The sequence below is a fragment of the Cydia strobilella genome, chromosome 4 (genome assembly GCF_947568885.1).
Source record: "Cydia strobilella chromosome 4, ilCydStro3.1, whole genome shotgun sequence".
NCBI classification, from domain to species: domain Eukaryota; kingdom Metazoa; phylum Arthropoda; class Insecta; order Lepidoptera; family Tortricidae; genus Cydia; species Cydia strobilella.
In genome coordinates this window covers 5,183,929-5,208,472 of record NC_086044.1, presented here as the reverse complement: position 1 = coordinate 5,208,472, position 24,544 = coordinate 5,183,929, and the positions used below count along the sequence as shown (strand labels likewise).

General features: G+C 36.7%; 2 protein-coding genes across 2 annotated transcripts in view; one reads left to right on the top strand and one right to left on the bottom strand.

The window, feature by feature from the left end:
- LOC134740525 (carboxy-terminal domain RNA polymerase II polypeptide A small phosphatase 1) overlaps positions 1 to 7,272 on the bottom strand; it is a 33,237-nt gene extending 25,965 nt beyond the window's left edge. Inside the window, exons 1-2 of the mRNA XM_063673034.1 lie at positions 7,055 to 7,272; positions 6,431 to 6,735 (exon numbers count right to left, since the gene is read on the bottom strand). Of these exons, the coding sequence (XP_063529104.1) occupies positions 6,431 to 6,735; positions 7,055 to 7,127 (378 nt within the window). The 5' untranslated portion in view covers positions 7,128 to 7,272. The remainder of the gene's footprint in view (positions 1 to 6,430; positions 6,736 to 7,054) is intronic.
- Positions 7,273 to 7,994: 722 nt separating this feature from the next.
- Positions 7,995 to 24,370, top strand: LOC134740523 (mRNA-capping enzyme). The gene is made up of 12 exons (XM_063673031.1): positions 7,995 to 8,348; positions 9,363 to 9,499; positions 10,095 to 10,262; positions 10,669 to 10,772; positions 11,776 to 11,848; positions 13,651 to 13,896; positions 15,104 to 15,239; positions 16,933 to 17,078; positions 17,951 to 18,116; positions 19,276 to 19,376; positions 20,131 to 20,321; positions 21,110 to 24,370. The coding sequence occupies exons 1-12, from the start codon at positions 8,163 to 8,165 to the stop codon at positions 21,226 to 21,228; spliced, it is 1,773 nt and encodes a 590-aa protein (XP_063529101.1). The 5' UTR covers positions 7,995 to 8,162; the 3' UTR covers positions 21,229 to 24,370.
- Positions 24,371 to 24,544: the final 174 nt, after the last annotated feature.

Sequence of the window (24,544 nt, the reverse complement as noted above, 5' to 3'; positions counted from 1 at the left end):
GACGACGATCGAGATGGCACCAAATACAAATTTAAAAATCTATTAGGATAACGCGGATCTCCATACCTCAAAGCAAAATTAGAACCCTTATAGGATCACGTGTGGCTGTCTGTCGGTCCTTCTGTTACAACCGATTTGCTCCGAAACTACTGGACCGTTTGAATTGCAATTTGGCACAAATACGAGTACTTTCAAGAATTTTCATGAGCACATTATTCAATTTCAAAATCGATGCGATTTTCGTAATTAACGTCCCAAAAAACCATAAAAACGACACCCATATTGATATTTAGACATTTCAACCCCATTGCACCCCAACAGGGGAGATGGTTTTTCACGTCCGTCACGTTGGATTTTAAAATCGTTCTTGTTTTCCTAATTAGCAACCCGATAAACCATAGAAACAATACCCATGTTGATTTTTAGACTTTGTCACCACATTTCCCCCTATTAGGGGGGAATTTGCAAAAAAACCTGTAACACGTGTTTATTCATTTATCGTTAGGAATACTCCTGTGAAGTTTCGAATATAATAGTCTAACTAATCTTGTTCCCCATAAAAACTTTGAACCCCCATTTAACCCCCTTGGGGGGTGAATTTTAAAAAAATCATTTCTTAGTGCACCCCTAGACCTTATAAGAAACCTACGTGCCAAATTTGGAATCTCTAGAACCAGCGGTTTGGGTTGTGTGTTGATATGTCAGTCAGGCAGTCAGTCAGTCAGTCAGTTTCTTCTTTTATATATTTAGATGTTGATTGGTTTATTCTAATAATTAAACTGATTTATACACATATTTTCTTTTACTTTATTTCCAGTCTTCACTTTTAATCATTATTTCCAAATAGTAATGTTCCCAGTAACTTTGGGAAAATACCTGGCAATATTGGGAATGTTACCGGTAACATTGGGAATTTACTCTTTCAGAGATTCCTTGACTGTTTTGTGACTGTAAATAATAGCATTATTATTTTCTTAAGTATTTAACACGAAAAAAGCATATACAATTCTAATAATTTTTTCAAAGTTACTCAATGTTACCGATCTGGGTAATGTTACTGGTAGCATTACCGGGAATATTCCCACTTTTGAGTAAGTTACTGGTAACGACCCATCACTAATCGTGACCAATGTTGGTCAAGAGTTCAAAACTAAGTCCTTTGACCCCTCTGCTTTTAAACTCGACTCAGGTTTTCACACTCTAGTCATAAAGCCGAAACTTGAGTTATTATCGATACCCGAGTCTTTTGTAAAGACTCGAGTCCTTTAAAGAGAACTCAACTGATGTACAAAAGTATCCTAAACGCATGTAAATAAAACATACAAAAAATTTGACGAAGCCTTTATCTGAAGGCTCGAGTATACTTTTACGTAGCGCTTGACTCAATAAAGGGTTCCATCGGGACTTCAGACTTGGAATTTTTAACCTTTTGAACGCCAAGCATTGACGTAACTCGACGTGACACCGCAATGAAGCAAAATAAAACCTTAGAGAACAATAGTGATTACAAAACAGGATATCGATATTTTCACTGATTTCGTTTTTGACATACTTAGATTAGAAGAACCACTTACACAGGTGTTTTACAATATAATATTAGATAATTCTGGCTTTTAGCTCTACTAAAAACCTTTAAATAACGTATTTAAATATCAAAATGTACTTGTAACTTCCACTCAAATCTCTCAATAATGCCACATCACTACTTGGTGGTGACGTCAGGCATCGGACGTGAAGTGCCGTCATGGGCGCACGGAACACTGATAAGCGCGCGTTACTCAGAGATGTGCAAACCCGTTGTCGATTATTATTACCTACTAATTAGCAAACTGCAGTATCTTTACAATAAAATAAATGCATAAGGGGTTACATTATCACAAAAGGTCAGTACCGTCTTTCCAACCAAGTTGTTTAAATTAAGCACGAAAACAAGTACCGTAACAGCACAAATAGCAGTTATTTTAGCAAAAACAACTCCTATTACATAATGTATGGGATTAAGCCATATCTATTATTGATGGCGCTAGCGTGTTTGTCGGAACTGCGCGAAACGATTTCTATTAGGAGATTGTTACTTTCATATAATAATATTATTCCTCCATGACTCGGTCACATCACTAGGCGACGTCAAGTGCCGTTTTTGGCGTGGCTAGCTATGCTATTTACTGGGTAAGTCGTATTATAACATAATGTTGTTTTTTTTTAACCTTCTATTCATAGTTGAATTGTAATAAAGTTATACAATAAAGTAGAAGGGCAAAATAAAATAATGCAAATACAAACAAAGAAATATAGTTATTTATTAAAGAGTCTTTGATAAATTAAGTTTGGACGGCAAATGACGTCGGCGGCGTGAGTGGCACAAAATGTCGACGACGTGATTTACCGTCTTTGGCGGTCAAAAGGTTAAAAGCGCAGAGTCGAGTAAAAACTATTAGAGTTCCTTAAATTTTGATTCAAAACACCTTACAAGCTGAATATACGCTCGGTTCGTACCGAGGTATTAAAATAAAGTAAATACATTTTTTTCCTATACATAACATGCTCCAGCATACGCAATTAAAGAGACAGCATAAAAATATCTTTAAGCATTTTAAAGATTACCAAGAAATCATCTGCTATGGCACGTATAAATAAATAGCTCAGATAAATTTGTATTTTTGACTACGAAACAATAACCAGCGCCCCAACAATTGCAAGCAGCATTTACTTGGCAAAAAGACACAACCAATGGACTAAATGTAGGCATGTAATTTTACCTAGACTTAAGAAAATTGAGTGCCCTGACAGGGTGTCATGTACCTACCATCCTCAAACTGTAACACCTAATGTATTATGAACATAACTGCAATACAATAAAGAATAAAATAAGGATATAAATAAAAACATCTAACTAATTTGATCGGTGATTAAATATTTTATGCGCGTAAATTTGAACTTTAGTATGTATGTAGTAAGCTTTAAGGTATTAAAATGAAACATTGAAAACAATAACATAGCTCACATTTACATACCTATACTAGGTTAGTATTCACGTTAGGTGGTGTTAGGGTTGCCGTATGTCTGTACCCCTGACATGTCAGGATTCTTGGTCCTTTGTCAGGATTGAGAAGGACTTGGCGAGTGTCAGCTTTTTTTTTAAATCTCAACTAAACATTAGAAGTTGGAGTTGCGCAGAGGAAAGGGAAGGTTATGCCATAGTATTTGTAAACCAGAGAGAGAGCATGATTGGAACAACTGGTACTCCACTTGGACCAATTTTACGTCTAAAAATAAACCTTAAAATTTTCTTCACAAAGTCTTTATAGTTAAATATAGTTAAAAAGACCATTGGGGGAGGGGGGCTTGGAGAAATGATCGCTTCAAAAAATTACCAATTGACCAGACTTGTCAGGATATTAGGATGACCAATTGACCAGACTTGTCAGGATATTCTATTTTTTCACATGGTAACCCTAGGTGGTGTTTATCTAACACACACTGGCACTGTGCTTGTTATTGTAAATAGTCACCTGTATTAGTGTATGTTGAATCACTAATGTTATCTACAATATGTCTGCTATGTATGACTATGAAGGCAGTGGATGAATGTCTATGTTGTATCAGCCGAAAGATGTCCACTGCTGGACATAGGCCTCCCCCAGGGATTTCCACAACGACCGGTCTTGCGCCGCTCTCATCCATGTTATGTTCAATAATACAATTATTTTCTTTTAGATAGAAATAAAAAGTAAATTAAAAATTATAGAGACCAAGTATCATGGAATTATTTCTAGATGGTCAAGCTTTCAAACAAAAAAATTTTTACCCGACTAAAATATGATCAAATCATTTTTGCATTTGCAGTTTCATTTAGATACCTACACACTTTACTCTTGTGAGTTACAATCATAACAACATTTATTACAGCAGTAGGTGGTCAGAAGATTGATCATATCTTACCACAATTACCACAAGCTATCTGAATGTGGAGTAGATAAAGTAATAATGGACACCTTTTCAACATCCCACATTATAACACTACAATTGTGGCACTTGTCAAGTTTACTTTTTAAAATATACATTGTAAAATCTGATATTGCATATTTTGATGTCAAACTGCTCTAAGCTTAAGTAGGATAGAGCCATATCAAGTTCATCTCAATTTCAAAGAAAGGGCCACATAGGGGTTGTTGCTTTTTCGTATTACTTTGGTGGCAGTTAGTAGCAACATATCAACCTCACATATTAATCTCACTTCATAAAGTGGCCATCAGTTGTTGTCATTAAGGAATCTTGTATAATCAACCACCATAAAAAACTGGATCATCTCTCGAGATAATTGGCCATGATTGTTTTAATGATATTGCATGAGTCAGAGTCAGAGCTTGGACAAGTGGAAGAGAGATAAACAAATAATAGAATCCCTCCTTAATATTATAAATACGAAAGTAATCTGTCTGTCTGTGACCTCTTCACACTTAAACCGTGGAACTGATTTAGATGACACTTGATACAGAGATAGTTTAAGGACCGGGGAAGGATATAGGATAGCTTTTAACAATGATCATCATCATTCCATGCAGACAAAATTGTGAGCAGAAGCTAGTATATTAGATTCATATAATTTTGGATGATGGAGTCATAAATAAGGAATCATATTGGGAATTATGAACATGGTATTAGTGAAAGTAATAAGTATTGTAAAGAAAACCAATATACCTTTAACCCAATGGGTTGGACTAAAGCAAAGGGGGTGCCGACACTTAATTTTTTCATCGGAGTGATGTTATTATGACACCTATTTTTTATTGTTTTATCGTAGAGAATACGCTAAAATAAGCATGTTTTGTAGGAAAAACTTTTCTCTAAAATCAAAAATGGCCGAGATATTTGACCCGCAAGTTGATACCACTACTTGACAAATTAAAATCAATCATTTGGAACAGTAAATTTAAGTAACAGAGACAAGATAGGTGCGACGACGAGCGAAGCGAGGAGGAGTGTGTTAGGTTGACCGCGATGATCGCGATCTAAGAACAGACATGTTATTGTACCTACTAAAAAAAATCTTTTTTTTGCACCCCCTTTGCTTTAGGCCAACCAAATCTTGTCACTTATATTTGGTGAATGTAAATAATCACAGTCATAAACAGCTGTCCTAAAGACCCAATCACGTCAACATAGTACAGGAAATATAAGATTAACCTACATATATTTCACATTTTTAGATAACATATGCTTACAAAGTTTTGAGCACTAGGTCATCAAAAAATGACTAAGATTGACATGATAACACACATCAAACCATCATTAGGTGAGAAAAGGTCACCTTATCTTATGGTAATAATGGAATGGGAAAACAAGGGAATAAATATTAATGGGAAGTACATAAATAACCTAAGGTTTGCGGATGACGTCATAATCGTTGCCGAAAAACCAAAAATACTAGAAGAAATGATTTCAGAATTCGACACAGCATGCAAGGAAGCAGGTCTAGCAATGAACATGAAAAAATGCATAATCATTACTAATGGAGATAAAATACCAATAAAGCACAGAAGAAACAATATGGAATATGTTGAAGACTTCACATACCTGGGACAACTAGTTTCCTTCAAAAACAGACTCGACAAGGAAGTAGACTACAGGATTAGTAGAGTGTGGCGAAAATATTGGTCTCTAAAATCAATTCTGAAGAGTGATATGTCAATGGCCATAAAGAAAAAGGTATTTGATACTGCTGTCCTACCTACCTTAACTTACGGTGCCCAAACCTGGAGCCCCATTGAGAAACATAGTCATAAACTGAAAATCTGTCAAAGAGCTATGGAACGGTCAATGTTAAAAATTCAAATTAAGGACAGAATCAGAAACAAAGTCATAAGAGAGAAAACTGGAGTAAAAGATATAATATACGCAATTAAAAAGAGCAAATGGGCCTGGGCTGGCCATATATGTCGAACAACGGATAACCGGTGGACTAAACGTGTCACAGAATGGTCACCAATAGGAAAAGCGAGAAAGCAAAAAAGACCAAATAAAAGATGGAGAGACGAGCTAGTGAACTTCGACAGATACTGGTAGGGAACAGCACAGGATAGGAAGGAATGGGAGAAACTGGGGGAGGCCTTTTCCGCACAAGCGACATGCAAATAATAAACCAATATGAAATTTTATGTAATTGTAAAAAAGAAACATGAAATAAAGGCTATTACTACTATTACTAATTTTATTTGGTTTGCCGGTCTTTAGTGATGTTTATGGAGAAGAGAACTCTTGTTTAGGCTTAGATTGTATATGTTGATTTGTCAATAACCACTCTCCATCTATAAAGGGATCCTTTATAGTAGAACAACATTAAACTTTGATAGTGTGAATTAGTCCAAATGCTGTAAATAGCAATCACAGTAGATTCTAATAAATACATATACATAACAAATAAACATACCTTGAAAGAGCTGTGCACTAACGTCTCATCCAGGTCTATCACCATACACTTTTTATGCATATCCTGGTGTCTAATTGGTGGTAACAGTGGTCGGGGAGCATGGTCTGCCATGATGAGCAGGGGCGGCGAAGCCCTGCCATCCACACTGTTCGTGCCATTGCCAGGGGGGCCCTTCCCGCGGCCACCGCGCCAACAGCACAGTAGCGACCGCAGGAATCCACCACCCCCAGACTTCTTACTGCCCAGGGGTGTCGACGACACTGGTGTGCCATCGCCTTCACTCTGCTGCCCGCCAGGGGATGACCCTAAAACAACCATCCCGTTACAACTCACTCTAAACATCCTTAGCACACGCGGAAGCACCAACTAAATTTTATATGTGGGACTGCTGTAAGGTAAGACAAGCTTTCAAGGTTGCTCCATAGAATGTTATTGCGTCCACCCATCCTAATTGTTTACCTCTACTCCCATACGCACGACTCGCTTTCAACAATGTAATACACAATAAGCCACCGTTTCAATAACGCTCACGACTCACTAATATTTATAAACCACCATAGGTAACACTATACGCTCTAATTTGATGCCAGTAACAGGTGTAATTCGGTTTAGGTTTAGATTTACCTCTGTCGGATCCATAATTGTTTAATTGCTCGTCATCCCGAGACACCTGAGTTATAATGGACGATGCGTCCATTTAAACATTTGTTTTGGGCCTTAATATAAATGGCAACGAAGTTTTTGTAAAATTTTAACACCATAAAACTATTTTTTATCTCCCTTCTATCTTACAAAATGGCAGGCTCTTGGCAAATACCAACTTCAAGTGCAACCAACATAAAAATGGCTTTTAGTATTTGTCTCTTTCTAATACACTTAACTCACCTTGATTAGAATGAAACGACACTGTTTATCTTTTATTTCTATATTGCCACCCTTGATCAACTGCTAAAAATAGTGAATAGACGTTCAGAACACAGGCAAATACACAGACAAAGCAAAATAATGAAACGAGATATATTATATTTTTATGATGAGTGGATTCAATATATTTCTATATGTTTTTTGAAACAATAAAACGACACGGAAAAAAGTATTAATTAAGTTGTAGAACGAACCTCATAACCTCAAAATTCTTCAGAATTAAATGAAAATGCTCAACTGCTTTTATTTTTTTCATTTTTTTTTTATAATGAAAAACTGTATTCTTGATACACATATTTATATTTTTTCTTTTATTATTATGTAATATAAATATAACTTGTATTCATTCACAGAACAGTATAATTAAAAAAAAACTAGTACATTGCCAGGTACAATTATTATTTTTGGTTAGGGTAATATTCTCGTAAAATTAAAGTAAATTATTGACACCCAGTGTCTAATTGATATCATATACGCCCATTTACAACTTTGAAATTTATTTTAAGTTTAATTTTTTTATTCATTTTGGAAATTGGTAGAAGACAGCAGGAATTCCGAGTGTTCCGACTACGGCTAGAATAATCCTATAATGTCACAAAATGGAGTTTGAAATAATTTTGCTTGCAACCCATCGTAACAACTGTCAATCGAAAGTGACAGTTCTTCTACGATGCCAATCGCGTATCGTACTCAAGGAAAATCACTGTAAACTAAAAATATATAAAACAATAACACATCCTATCATAAATGTGTGCCAAACTGACTTTGAACTAATTCACCTGTGTGATAAACTATTTATAAAGCCAAAATGTCGTACCGGGATCCCGGTCCTTTGCCGAATAGGTGGTTGAAGTGCCCTCGAAAAGCATCAGGGCTTGTTGCTGGCAAGTTTCTAGCCTTCAAGACTCCTTTAGGACAACAGTTCAATGACAAAGTTCCAGAGGAGAACCGCTTCACTCCTAACATGCTGTTTGTGTACATGAAAAGTTTAAAAGTGAGTCACTAAATGAAAAATAGAATGGACGCGTCAGCTGTTCAATTTTTTATTTTTGTAAAAGCACTGCTTTCATAGGACTTTTTCGTTGAGTGTTATCCTTGATAAACCGAACTTATAACACATACTGGCCTGTCTTTCTCCAGATATCTATAATACTATGTATTAAAAAAATATGTAATTTTCTTCAGTAGGTAAATGATTCTTATTAATTGACGACCAAGACGAAAACCAATTCTAAAATAGCTTTGGTAAATGGCTACTGTCCAAATAGCTGTAATAATAATGTCCTCATAATAATAATGTGTTGACATTAACATAAATGTAGTACATTTACTTCTTTTTTTAAATTATATTTGGGTACTTTAACTTCCCAGTGTAACCATTAAATGGTTACATGGAGGTGATGAAGGAGAAAATAAATAATTAGAATATTCAATAAATAAATATATATGCTGAAGTCCTCAGTTACAATCAGCTCGGAGCTAAAACTGCTGAATCAAGTAACTTGTTCTTTTTTTCAGTAGCTTATTTATACAACAACCATGCACTAAAAAGGGATATTGTTTAATTCCGCCCTTAAGGGGGTTAAAATACTTGTTTGAGATAATTGTACGGGGTAACTTTCTATGTAATTAAGGTCGGTTGCACCAAACTGTTTGTCATCGTTAAAGAGTTCGCTAAATTGTATTGTATGGAAAGTTTCATAGTAAACCGTCGCGGCGCGCCAGGTGTCGTTGATCAGTCTGGCAAGTGCGGATGGTGCAACTGGCACTTCATGTATTACTCACTACTAATTCGACTTAATTTTTTTATTTATAAGTTTTTAATCCTATATCAGACAAAGCAATCAGTGTTTACCACTTTATTGACCTCTCCCTTGAGTAGGGAACTATGAAAGCACCTATAAGGCTGACATGTTCACCTAGAGTGTCTAAAGCCTCTATAAAAACTAGATTCAAAAAAAAAAAAGTGTTAGTTTAAATAATTACCTTAGTGCATTATTCTTTACAGGTAAAACTTGGGATGTGGGTGGACCTCACTAACACCACAAGGTTCTATGACAAGATAGAGATAGAGAATATGGACTGTAGATATGTAAAGATGTCCTGCCGGGGACATGGAGAGACACCTTCATTAGATCAAACTAGGTAAGTTCTTGTAAAATTACTGACATTGTTAAAATCACATGCTGCACATGTATAAAAAAAATAAAACATACAAGTAAAAAGATATATCTTCACGTCACTTGTCTTTTTTTTTATACTACTTCGGTGGTAAACAAGCATACGGCCCGCCTGATGTTAAGCAGTCTCCGTAGCCTCGTTGAGCTCTCTGGCAACCTTACTCACCGGCAGGAACACAACACACAACTCACACACAACAACAAGAAACTTCTTCTTTTTAACAAGAAACTCATTAAGGACTCAACCGATCATGTTCAAAATAGTTTTCATTGAAAGTATTTACAAAGTATGATTTTTCTAGTTTTTTTCATATATCTGTAGGTACAAAAATTAGAGGGGGGATATTTTATTTTGGACGTTGGAAGTTATTATTGGAAATATATTTACTTAATCAAAAAAGTTTTTTAGAAACCTAAAAGTTATGTACCAAGTGTCAAGTGTTGATTATTACTAGGTAGTTTTCCCTGGAGGACCCAATTAATTATTTCACCTCATAGTTTTGTTTTGCACCAGTGTAAACTAAAATTGTGTTGTGTATAAAAGTCGTTATAATTTTCAGACTGTTTATCCAACTCGTAAGCAAGTTTCTGAGCCAGAACCCACTGGAAGTCATTGGTGTCCACTGTACACACGGTTTCAACAGAACCGGCTTTCTGCTTGTGTCCTATATGGTGGAGCAGTTGGACTGCAGTGTTGAGGCTGCAATTATAGAGTTTGCTAAGATGAGGTAAGTTCAATGTTCACTATGGCTTGATTTCTTCCTACGCTGACATTGGTTGCTGATGTCGGTCGAACGTACGAATTAACACAATGTGCTATGGGCCCCCGCACAGCGACGCTGACGTCCGCGGCAGATTTTTCTTCCGACGGTACGCTCTACCGACGTCAGCGACCGACTTCAGCGTAGGAGGAAATCTATGAAATTTTCCTGAGCCAGAACACACTGGAGGTTATTATTTATTAATGTCCACTGCATGCATGGATTCAATAGCTCTCTGCTTGTGTCCTATATGTTGGAGCAGTTTAACTGCAGTGATTAGAGTTTGCTTTGCCCCACAACTCAGTCGAGGGACGTGACTATCCCAGTCCATTGTTTTGAGTCTCATAGCCATGAGTAAAACTTTTCACAACAGGCCTCCAGGCATTTACAAGCAAGACTACCTACAAGAGTTATACAGACGCTACGACGATGTAGAGTACACACCAGCTGCTCCTCTGAGGCCCGATTGGTGCGATGGTAAGTTAACCCTATAACTGACCAGATTTGAAAAATCTACAGGCAATGAGCATTTCTTAGACCTAAAAGAACTGCACAGGAAAAAAAAAATACAACAAAAAATTTAAAACAGTAAATAAAAATATAAGCACAACATACCGACAACATGCATGGACGTCCACCGGGCTAACATAGGTTGTCCCATGGCCATCGGGTAGCAAAATACCATAGGCTAGTAATTTTTGCTTTAAAATTTAGAAGGTAGTCAGTAATTGGCCCACAGGGGTGGGACGTCCATGTATTAGTTTTAAGAAAAGGAGGAGTAGGTACTTCACACTGGTGATCAGAGGACACTGGCTGCTTGTGCGTAGACCTGCACGTGCGCGCAAGTTGTGTGCCGTCATAAGAATCTTAGGGGTCTTCCATTAATTACATCACACGTTAAGGGGGTGGGAGGGGGCCAAGAAAATGTGACAAGGGGGAGGGGGGGCACAACTCACAAACTTTGTGACGTCACTTTTCAATTCGATTCGCTGTACAGTTAAATAACAAGTTTTTGGAACGATAATCGTTTTTATTCGTTTTATTTTCTATCCTAATAAGTTTTGGGTTATAAAATTACTAATATTTGTTCAAAATATTTTGATAAAATATTAATAATACTTAATTCGATTTACCGATTTCGTCGAAAAAATTTGACATCACACCAGGGGGGGGGAGGCGTTTGCCAAATGTGACAAGGAGGGGGGGAGGGTCAAAAAACTTAGAAATTCGTGTGACGTAATTAATGGTCCGACGATCTAGCCGATGGATGAGAGCGGCGCAAGACCAGTCGTTGTGGAGATCCCTGGGGGAGGCCTATGTCCAGCAGTGGTTGTCTTTCGGCTGATATTTTGATCATGATGATGATGAATTAATGGAGGACCCCTAATACAACATGCACGTCTACACGTATCCTGTGTGTGCAGGCCTTTATTTTAATTGAAAGAAAAGATGGTTCATTTTTTTGTTCTCAAAATAACAGAAGAAGAAGGAGAAGATTATGACGACAGTACGCCGAGTAATTCCCAGTCGACCTCTTCGCAAAACGCATCGGGGTAAGTGCTTCTTTTCTAAAGCCTGACCAGGAATATATGATCACGCGCCATGTTGCGGAATTTCACTGGAACTAATTTTTTCATACTATACTGAACTGTCACCCTATACATGAGAATAACAGCGCCCTCTTGACAATGATCATATATTTCTGGCCAGGCTATACTTTCTCCAATGTCCAAATGTCATAGGTCATAAGTACTTTTTATTACGGCGGTATTACAAAATATAGTTGGTCAAGCAAATCTTGTCAGTAGAAAAAGGCGCGAAATTCAAATTTTCTATCGGACGATAACCGTTCGCACCTACATTTTTTAAATTTGCTTGAACAACTATAGCACGAAATCCAAGTTTCTTATTATCGAAACTCTTTTAACCTTAACACTAGTTCCTTTAAACTAAACTTTGCATTTGTTGATATCATTAAAGACAGTCATATTGTAAATAAATAATAAACACTTTATTGCAAAACAAGTACACAGGTAGGTACTGCAGGTACATAACAGAGATGCAGAAAGTACAAAGGCGAACATATTACTATCACCTACCTTACCTACCGTAGCGGTACCATTTAAAAAGATACCTATTAAAAAATGTTATTTAATCGGATAACTTTACTGTTGGATACTTTTTCAATTGATACCTTTATTTTAGGTTACTGGTCTTTTTCCGTTTTATTCGGGTACCCGTACTGTCGGATACCTATTCAATTGATACCTTTATTTTAGGTTACTGGTCTTTTTCCGTTTTATTCGGGTACCCGTACTGTCGGATACCTATTCAATTGATACCTTTATTTTAGGTTACTGGTCTTTTTTACGTTTTATTCGGGTACCCGTACTGTCGGATACCTATTCAATTGATACCTTTATTTTAGGTTACTGGTCTTTTTCCGTTTTATTCGGGTACCGGTACTGTCGGATACCTATTCAATTGATACCTTTATTTTAGGTTACCGGACTTTTGCTGTTTTTCAGTCCCTGCTTAAGAGGCCGTAGTCGATTTTGGAGCAAAAATGTAAAATTGATAGATTTAGTCGTTGAAATTATACACATTTTGTTAAGTAATATCTAAATAACAAGTATTGGTTTCTATTAGCACGTTTTCTCATCTTGCCTTTTAATAATGAGGTCGCGAGCATCCGTCACCGGTAATATATGAAGAGAAGGGGCAGTTTTTAAAAATTCATCAAAAAATTATGGTGGTAAATTATACAAATTGATGTATAAGAATAGTTTCAGCAAATGTTGAAGATTGTTCAAGTATCCAAATTACGTTGAAATTAAGTCGATTTTCAGAGAAATTGTAACTTGTTTTGAAGTAATTTCTGGAGAAAATTGATTTCGTCTAAGTTTCATTTACACTACTTCAAAGTCATAATAATAAAAATGTAGTCAGATAAACGTCAGGATATGTGTAATACAAAATTACCATGTTTAGCCGTCCAAACTTTACGAAATTTACAAATAAGAGCGACAAAATCAGTATTTTACGCGCGTTTACCTAAACGTCCATCAGAAAAGCAAACATTACTAATTTAGTGAGTCTGTTTTCAAAAAATTGATCTGATAAAAGGTAAGATAAGAAGACGTGCTAATAGAAACCAGTACTTGTTATTTCAATTAGGTAACAAAAGGTGTACAATTTCACCGACGAAATCTATCAATTTTACATTTTTGCGACTAAAATCGACACCGGCCTCAAGTCTATATCGGAATTGAATCAAAAATTCTTCATCAACAACACAAATGTAGTTCCATTTTTATGCCACACCTTTATTGATAAAAAATACACAAATTTACAGACCTAAACCCAAGAAAGGTCGCAAAGAGACCACCTTGAAGAAAACCACATTCATGCCAGGCGTCCGCGGAGTGGAACCGTTCAACACCCAACCCCGCTTGCTGGAGATCCAGCAAAAAGCCCAGGAGTTCTGCGAGTGGGGCAAGACCGGGTTCCCGGGGTCACAGCCGGTCTCCATGGATGTGATCAATCTGAGGAAGCTGCATGAGAAGCCGTATAGGGTGTCGTGGAAGGCTGACGGTGTCAGGTAAAAATATGACCATAGTACTTTAAATTATAAACTGATGAAATAGATGTCATAATTATATTAAAAAAAGTGGAGGGCTTTGTCACTTTTTCTTTAACCTCGCGAGTCTAAAATAGTCTAAATGTACATTAAAATGTACATATTCATTGCAATCTAATTTGAACCTTTCATGAAACAAATAAAGTAGCATTTCTTTTGTTTCACTGCGTTGTAAAAACAAACTAAATTCGTTCGAATTTACTTATAGAACAAGGTTCAAATTAAAAATTGAAAAACTTTCTATGGTGGGTCTTACGAGGTTAATATATGGCATCTATTTCAGTTTATAATTTATAGATAGTAGTGTGGCTACTTATAAAAACACAAAAATATTTAATAAAATCAGTTGATTTGTTCCCAGTTAGTACATTAACTTTTTTTTTGACAGAGTGGGAATGCATTTACGCACGGTGTGTGGGACTCGCCACTCCTTTTTTTCGTTGGCCGTACCCACTAAACCCACTCCGGCGTTTAACCCTCTTTGCCGTTCGTGGGGGCGCACTGGGATCAATAACATTCCACCAAGGATAGTACTTTTACTTGTGAAATTACCACAGACTAAACACAATTAAATGAAATATTTTGGGAGTTTGGTATTTCGGGACTCGATATTCTGACTAGCGGATAAATTTAGTTACCATTTTAGCTATCATAAATAAAACAATGGTTTATTTAACGTGTGGAAATAGGACTCTTTCCACACATACGTATAAGCAAAGTAAAACATTCTTATCGTCGACATACCTATATATTTCACGACTTCGGTGTTTGTGTGGCAGAGGACCCATTTTTGGTCGAATGATATACTCGTACCATGGGTCGGCTTAAAATTTGAACAGCACCAAACTATACTGCGGAAAACCCACTTTGTCAGTAGCACTGGCGGAAATGGCTTACCAAACTATAATTAAATTCAATTCAATTATTTATTTAATTCGAATCAAAACTCAGCTGGCATTCTCAGGAAAATCAAAAGAGTAGCAGGAACATCAAGGTCGTAATGAATGGACTCTGGTGGAAAACTACATATTTGAAATTGAAGCATGCTTAAAGTGCTCAAAGACACTTAAAGGGCACTGCCTACCTTTTCTCGAAGTATTTAGCCGTAGTTTGGAACCCTCATAGTTTCCGTTTATGTAAAACTCCTAATGCTGTCCTTTTTTTACAGATACATGATGTTAATTGACGGAGAAGGCGAGGTGTACATGATAGACAGAGATAACTGCGTGTTCAAAGTGTTTGGACTGCGTTTTGTTCATAGGAAAGATCTGAGACAGCATCTGAGAGATACTCTACTAGACGGTGTAAGTTAATCAAAAATTCATTTGATTGTATTAGATGTGTAAAATCTAAAGTAAGGACGCTAAGCTAAATAATTTCGTACATTGATCCGCCTATTCCTATTGCACATGCGTAATTAATAATAATAAATAAAGATTAAAATACATTTATTCAAAAAGTTTGAACATAGGTAGGTACATAATAAAAGTGCACGATAATGCTTACAAACTAATTGAAATGGAAAGTGGCTTAGCTAATGTCTGTGCCAAAAAGGCTTCGGGGCACAGCAGCCCTAAAGACTTCCAGCAACGAACGCTGTCATTCTGCCACCACCGTATTTGTATCTAGCTAAGGATAAACATTTACACTATTACATAAAGGACAGGACAGCAAAACCGAACAATGGATAAAAAAAGTGCTAACTAAACTAAAATTAAAGATCTCTAGAGCAGGTCACTCAATCAAAAGAGTACGTTACTTCCTATTGGAGGTCCATTAAATAAGGCTTGCAACGTAGTTTGAAAACCGCCAGGGACTTACAGTTAGCTACTGGTGGCGGCAAATTGTTCCAGCATTTCGACGCAGCATAACGAAAACTGCCCTTTAATTGACTGAAGCCGGAGTAGTGGAAGGGAGATACGCTCTTGTTGTTCACGCAAAACCTTTCAACTTTCGCAAAATTATAGCTATCCCACGCGCACAATGTCATTGACCGCCATCATGGGCGGGACACCAATATAATGGCCTTTTGTAATGGCACCGTACAGTACCATCTTCAGCTGTCAAACTCGGAACACGTTTTACTTCTTCTTAAACAACAATCAATTAATCTATACACAACTTTGGGAACAAATCAAATTATTTGGTTAAATATTTTGATTTGTATTTTTTAAGTAGTCTCACTACTATACATATATAAATTATAAACCGAAATAGATGTCATATACATATATTAAAGGAAAAGTGACGAAGCCCTCCAGTGGTGAAGGCCGGATTCAAACCGGCGTCTGTAGCAATCCGGGCTAACGCCTTGAACCCCTAGGCCACCCCGCCACGACGGAACCGGTCCCAATTTCTCGACTATATGCCATCTTACTAAGACTAAGGCGTCTTTGACCAACTCTACGGGTAAGCAGTACGATGCAATACGAATTCCTTATTAGGGCTTCGTCACTTTTTCTTTAATATATGACATCTATTTCGATTTATAATCAATAAATCTTTAGTTTAACCTTTAAACCGCCGTAGTCTGATAGACATACAATATCGAGCTCATTTCGCCGCAGTCTGATAAATAAGACATAACTTCGTACTGGCGGCGATACGAGCACGCTCGATGAAAAATTCTAAGCGGCTTTTACTTAGATTAGGTAAAAACCTAAAGGCATTTTCTTGCTTAGAGTTTTTTGATATTTTGTTATATACGCAAAAAAGTAAAATGTGTTTTTATTTCGAGTTTTGAGACGTGTACGGTAAAACGGGGTGGCTTTAGGAAATTTTGAGGTCACATTGACAGTTTTAAAACGGCCACAAAATTATCATTATTCATAATTTACGTGTGACTAGTTAGATTACTAAGTAAATATGTTGATCTACTGTAAATAAATCCCGTATAAATATATTATGGCTTAATAACTGAAATTTCAAAGTCGCCCCAGCATTTTAAAGCCACCTCGTATTACGGTATTGCTAAATTTAATTTATATAATGTTTTAGGAAATGGTGATAGACAAAGTAGACGGTAAAGAAATACCCCGGTACCTGTGTTACGACATTATTCGGTTTGAGAACCAGGACATATCGAAAAAGGCTTTCTTCCCATCCCGGATGGACTATATAGAACATGAAATTATTAATCCTAGGTAAGTGTGGGTTTATAATCATAATTATTACAGCACAAGTTTATTATTATTTAGTCATGCCTTCGGCCAAGCTTTTAACATGCAGTTAAATATTTTGTTAAAGTAAGGACACTCAACTCGAATAATTTTGTACATAGACCCACCTGTTCTTGTCTCTATCGCACGCGCATAATTATATGTATTTCTGTCTCGCCCGCATAGTGGCATTGACCGCCGGCATCGTTGGCGGAACAGCAGTATAATTACGTGCGTGCGATAGAGATAGAAATAGGCGGGTCAATGTACGAAGTGTTTCGTGGTTCGCGTCCTTATTTTATAGGGAGGGTAATTCCAAAAATCATCAATATTTCCATCCCATTAGTCCATTTTCGAAATTATTCGACAATCTGAAGTATTCAGATTCGAATACACCTTTTGTAAATTTATACATATCTTAGTCTAATTCTTATTTTATTATGCTGGGGCGTGTGGCCCCAGCATAATGGGAAACGCGTTAATTCGACGTTTTTCATATAACCACCCTAGGATTATCGCGATAATCAACGGCGTTTCCCGTTATCCTATATCTCTCTCAATCGTGCCACGTACGTTGTCGGTACGGTCGATTTCTGATTGTATATTTAAGGCAGAAACGCTTTATTGACAACCAATCACTTGCTTAAAAACGACGCAAATAATCCTAAAAACTTTTGGCATACGACTTGTGTAGTCTGTGATCGTCGATCGTTTGTCAAAGAAGTTCTTCCATAGATACAAATTTTAGTTATCGAGCCTTACGTATAGTCCCCTTAAAAACCAACATCTAGTGAGATGAGACGCTGTTCCCAATAGTACGTACTCGTACAAGGTAATGAAATATGCTAAAATTTCAGGTTAAAAGCAATGGAGAAGAAGATGATACACCGCGAACGCGAGCCGTTCAGCGTACGTTTAAAGCAATTCTACGAAGTTCGGATGGCGCACCAGTTGTTGGGAGAGAAATTCGCAAAGGCACTGTCTCATGAACCTGATGGACTCATATTCCAGCCTTCTAAGGAGGTAGGTCACATTTCATTCCAACAGTCATATTGAAAGCCGTTCAGCGTGCGGTTAAAGCAATTTTACGAAGTTCGGTTGGCGCACCAATTGGGATGTTGACATTAATCGCGAATATATAAAATGTTATGTTTTTACCATAGCAGGGAATATTTGAATGCTGAAAATCATATTTTGTAAGTGTAAATTTGCGTAATACATTAATTAAAAATAATAATTAAAAATATTAAAAATAATGCCCAGCATCACTGCAAACGCAAATCGGAGCGCGTGACGTCACGGCGTGAGAAACACGCACAGACAAGTTGTCAAACCTGGTGACAGCTTAGAGCGTTTTTGCGCGAAATTTAAACACTAAACTAATTAACGTCGATTTATTATTAAAAAATAATTAATAAAAATTATATTTTTTTTTTTTACAATAATTACGTGTCTATCTATAAAATGATGTTGGGAGAGAAGTTCGCTAAACCCTGTCTCATGAACCTGATGGACTCGTATTCCAGCCTTCTAAGAAGGTAGGTCACATTGCATTCAAACAGTCATATTCAAACGTTCTAGGAGATTGACACAACGCAGCGCATAATGGCTTGGTGGATATTTTTGTACCTATCTGTGGTCCTAGTGAATAAGGGTACAAGTCTCGAGCAGCGCAGGTGTAAAAGGGTGTAAGACATCGTACCACTTATGCCCTTTTACACCTAAGCTGCGCGAGACGTGCGGCCCGTTTTTCAAAAGCTTGTAGCTTGTAATACAAGTGGAAGTCCCTTTCTAACAAAAGCTGTCAAAAAGGGACCTCCACTTGTATTACAAGCTACAAGCTTTTGATAAACGGGCCCTTAATCGTACCCTTTTTCACTAGAAGTCCCTTTTTGACAGCTTTTGTTAGAAAGGGACTTCCACTTGTATTACAAGCTACAAGCTTTTGATAAACGGGCCCCAGCTATATACTTGTGGATACAGTACGCAATCATTCGTCATGGTTGACGCGGATACGGAACCATAGGCCGAAGAGCTAATGTGTTATTTGAAATTTATAAATCATGTTTATTAGCAAAGCGGTTATAAATTACTTATAATTTAAATATTGTATCTTAAATACGAGAACTTTGTGGTGTATTTGAGCAAATCAAGGCACTAAATAACTGATATTCATTTCTAGCCCTACGTGCCTGGACCGTGCGAGGATGTGCTAAAATGGAAACCTAGCCACATGAACAGTGTCGACTTCAAGCTGAAGATCGTCACGGAAGGCGGCCAAGGGTATGTCGAATTACGTAAGAGTTATAATCTGAGGACCATCACCAATTGAAACTAGTTCTCTGCCTCTCTATCGCTCTAATACACAAGAACTGGTGTGATGTGTAGAATCAGCGTAAATTTTCAGTTCTTTCCTTTAAATATGATTAATATGTTACTTATAACATCTACCTATAACGACGTCCTAATGCTTCCAAATGGACGATACAAAAGTAAGTCCATTATCCTTTTTAGGGTTCCGTACCCAAAGGGTAAAAACGGGACCCTATTACTAAGACTCCGCTGTCCGTCTGTCACCAGCAGGCTGTATCTCATGCACCGTGATAGCTAGACAGTTGAAATTTTCACAGATGATGTATTTCTGTTGCCGCTATAACAACAAATACTAAAAAGTACGGAACCCTCGGTGCGCGAGTCCGACTCGCACTTAACCGGTTTTTACGATTACACCTACCTACCATTCGCGACGTGCTCGATCCGACACAACAGACAGTATAAAAACTCGATTCAGTTAAGAAAATAGATGAAATTGAACATTTGTCTACTCTGTACGATCTCTATTCGAATTTTTTTGTCCGTAAACCGTAACTAACAACAATATTTTCTGACAAAACCTAGGATTTTTTTTTCTAAACATCAAGATCGAAAATCCTAGTGGTTTTCAGTAGCGTGAAAGTCAAATATACTAAATTTAAACTCAAAAAACTTGGAGAGCTTTGACACCATACTTTAAAATAATAAATGTATTGTATTTCAGCATTCTACCAAAGAAGATCGGCCAACTATTCGTCGGTCAGCTCGAGCCGCCATTCTCCACCATGAAAGTCACAAAGGACATTAAACACCTCAACAACAAAATCATCGAGTGTACTTACGAGAACAACCGCTGGGTCTTCATGAGGGAGAGGACTGACAAGTCTTACCCTAACAGTTATAATACTGCCAAATGTGAGTAATATATAGGTAGTAGTGTGAAGACCGCACAATAGGCAAATTTTTGTGTAAATTTAGCATCAAACAGATAGTGACTGCCAAAGTGGCCAAATATATCAGAACATATCCTTATTTCTACGGTAACAAACCTATTTAAATTTGAAGTTTATTCTACTGTATTGAAGGTTCAAATTCCGTCTCCAGCTGTTTGATATTAATTTTACATTATTGTTCTCTCATGGCCTCACGGCATTTTGTTAAGATGATAAGTGAATGGCCAACCCTTCTGAACGCAGTCAATTTTTTACTTGAACAAATTGTAAATATATTTATGCCATTTATTACTAATTCTTTTAAAAAAGACAGTATATAGAACAATAATCATTTCACCACACCAGCTGGTAAAGGCTCTCTTGATTTTTCAAAAACTGATAAGAAAGTTGCATTTTAATCAAATGTGAAGCAAAGTAATCAAATGCAAATTTTGAGTTGTTTTCTTATGTTTGCTGATAAAATTGAAATGTTTGGTTTACATGATGATTTTGATTTATTGCAAACATTCATTTTAAATCGATTTGTTTTGATTTTATTCGATATTTTACAGTTAGTATTTTCCTTGTGTTGGTGTGATGAAAAATTTTGTGTTTCACTCGGTGGTAAAATTTGATTAACCCTCGTGCCTTGAAACCCTCGCAACGCGATTCCATTTTTCGGCTCTTTCGCTTGCTCGGTTATCAATATTAGCACGAGAGGATAAAAAACAACTTTGCCCCTTGTAAAACAAATAACTATTTACATTTCAGCCGTATGCGAAAGTATACAAAACCCCGTGACCAAGGAGCGGCTGCTAGACTTCATAGACAACCATCGCTTCATAGACGACTCGGACCTTATGCCCATGCCTAAAATGGTGCGCCGATAGTATCAAGCCAAAACGGAGCTTGTTGCGTCGACATAGAGTACATTTCACAACGAACCGGACGTTTTAGATCATTCTGAACAGTTACAAAGTATGTTAAAGCCATTTCAGAAAGTGAGCTGACATGAAGATACAAGATGGTAAAAGTTAAAGACACCTTCAATATGAACACACGTTTCCTAATCGAAGCGTGGACAGTGAAAGTGCCCCTAACTTTTTTGTATTTCTAAAGGCGGCCTTAAGGAAGACACGCTTTTCCAATGGGGGCATGGTTTAATAATATACTCCGCCTGGTACTCTCTTCCGAGACTCGCGAACCACGTGATTAATACAAGCCTACGTAACCATGCTGTTCACAGGTTCACGATGACGTAGGCTTGTGTCAGTCACGTGGTTCGCGAGTCTCGGAAGAGAGTACCAGGCGGAGTATGTTATTATACCATGAATGGGGGTACACCCTACAGTCAACTGACACTATGCTTTGTCCTTTATAGACAAGTTTCTATGAATGAAGCCTCGAGTCTTGACACACAGTGACCAGTGGGGGCAGTGGGAATTTTATTCCTATTTGTTGAAAACTAGCACAATTGTAATATTGATAGCTAAATTAATTTTTTAAATCTCAAAAGTTCCGTTTGCGTTTTCATCTGCTTAAATTTTAATCGTGTGTCATCAGTATTTCTTAAGGTGCTGTTTAATGAACCAGCATTATCAGTTATCTGTTGCGTTTAAAGGGGAAACTGACTTAATTATTTATTGTTATTAATTATTATCCGTGATGATATAATGGGAATACTCATTAGGACAAGTTCTAGACCTTGCTAGGCTTCGTGGAGGAGCTGGGGTGGTTAGAGTAGCGCTACCTCGTTTCACGCAAAATAGGCACATTGGATGTCGAGTTGCGGAAAATGCCCAGCAAAACTAACTAGGACAAGTTCTAAACCCGTGCAAGTAGATATCGATAGCGCTTATGCGCCCTAATAAATATTGAAGATTAAGTAATTTTTAAGTAAATCTGTTTTGTTCACGGAGTAGGATGGAGATGGCAAGTGGGCGTTCCCGTCTATCCGACAGTTAGTAGCGACCGACTTACTTTATGCACAGACTATGCTCAGTTGTTGTGTAAACTTCATGCTCGAATGACATTCACGTCGTACGTACGCTCGTCTAACAAAAATTGATAATTAAATTTAAAATGCCGTATTGTGCAGTATTAAGCTGCAGAAATCACAGCGGTTTAAAAAATCTTTCACGTGGAGGTATTTCCTATCACCGGTGGTTATTTATTTAAATATAATCCGATAAATACGACAAATCTGTTTATTTTGCATTATTTACGAATGTTCGTTAAGTAAATCTATATTTTATCAGTTAGAACTTAGAGTTCACAATCCTTTGTCACTATTCTTTACGTTTATCTGGAATATTCGCTATCCTAAATGTCAAATAACTTCGCTACTCAGATGCTGCGCAATGTCGATATTTATATCGATAAAGTTAAAGTTACGATATTTCAAGTTTGATGTTTGGTTCGGTAATAAATTATTATTTTAGACACGTTTCTAATTATTATTTGGGATAATCAATGTCTTAGTAAATATGGCAGCTCTGGTCATCAAGCACTAAGTTAAGTCGGGGTCATTTCAAACCTTCGTATTCCTTTACATACGTTTTTGTTTTTTACACCCATCATATTTTCATCGTTAAAATAATTAAACTAGGTACTTAATGTACTTATGCGTACAATGCATGCAATGTGCCATGAATAAACGATTTATATTTTCTATTTCTTTATTATTAATTATTGTAGGTTCCCACAAGATGCCGATATTAAAAATAAATGGATCAATGCTACTGGGCAAGAAAATTAATTTCCGCAAAAATATAGCACCATTTGCTCGGAGCATTTCTTAGAGAAAGATTTCTGGGGATAAAATTGCCATACATCTCATCTAGCGTCCACACGCCTAAAACTTAGTTACTAATTTAGTAATTATTAGTGACATTCGGGCTCACTAAATTAATAAAAAGTGTTCCATACCACGCAAACTAGCGTCAAATATTGGAATTTTGCCGCCCCCCTTCCTGATTTGATAGGTCACAATCTTACAATCAAATCAAGTGGGATCGATGAGCCAGTTTCATGTATGCTTTCACACCATACAATTAATTTGACAATTTAATCAGGTTGTCCCGTCTAGATTGGCCTTAAATGCTGCTACAAGTAAATATATTGTTAAAGACGAATACTTACCTATGTAAGTAATTGCAGATTTGTTATTACAAAATAACAGCAATACCGAGTACCGAGACCTTTAAAGAACTATGATTTTATCTGTTTGACTTTAAGATATATTTAATGTTCACATTAACAACCTAGTTGGTCAATTAATAAGAAACACATTTCTAGTTAGATATTTGTTGTACTTTACTACATATTTTTTTTTCATACAATCACGATTATCACTACCTATATTATAATCATAAAAAAAGTATCATCTAAATGTGTTAAAACATACGGTAATGAAATATCAATACCTAACTGAACAAACAAATATCGATAAAACACTCCGATTACACTGTCCCCTCCCTATATCGAATGGAACGAAGTTCCAACGGTTAGCTACTCGCAGGCGTGTAGAGATCTCGAAAACACCAGTGTAACGTGACCGTGAGATCCGTAACAAACCATGCGTAATTAGACCTTACTTATACTGGTTTTTTTAGCCCTTTTCTCGCCTGTAATTAGTAAGTGATTTTAAAACTATATAAAATAACGCCATCTGGTGTTGAGTAGTTGTATTAGGTGAACGTTGAGCGAGCTTTTGTGAGATTAATGAGATAATGAAAGAGTCGTATGTCATATAGCTTTGACATTATATTTTAAACCGTCACTCATGTAGCCTACAGTTGATATTCGTTCGAGAAATGTCCACCGGTAATAACCTTTTGGTATGGAAAGTTGCTACGAATCAGAGCAATTTTGTAAGTGTGTGACGTATTTTAACGTGGCTATGAATGTGTGAGTTTAGCGACACTGGTTTTCATACTAAATAGGAGTCATTTCACATCCACTAGTTTATTAATTCGTGGTTTTGTTTATAAGAATGTATTCATTTACCTTAATAAAATTGTTTTTAATATTGCTTTATCTTTTATTTACATCAACAAAATATGACTAGTACAGTCTGGCAAAAAAGAGTAGAAATTAAAAAGTGGCAACACTGTAGTGTCGTCCCGTTTTTCTTTGATTGATTTGAAAGGGACAACACTACAGTGTTGCCACTTTTTAATTTCTACTCTGTTTTGCCACACTGTA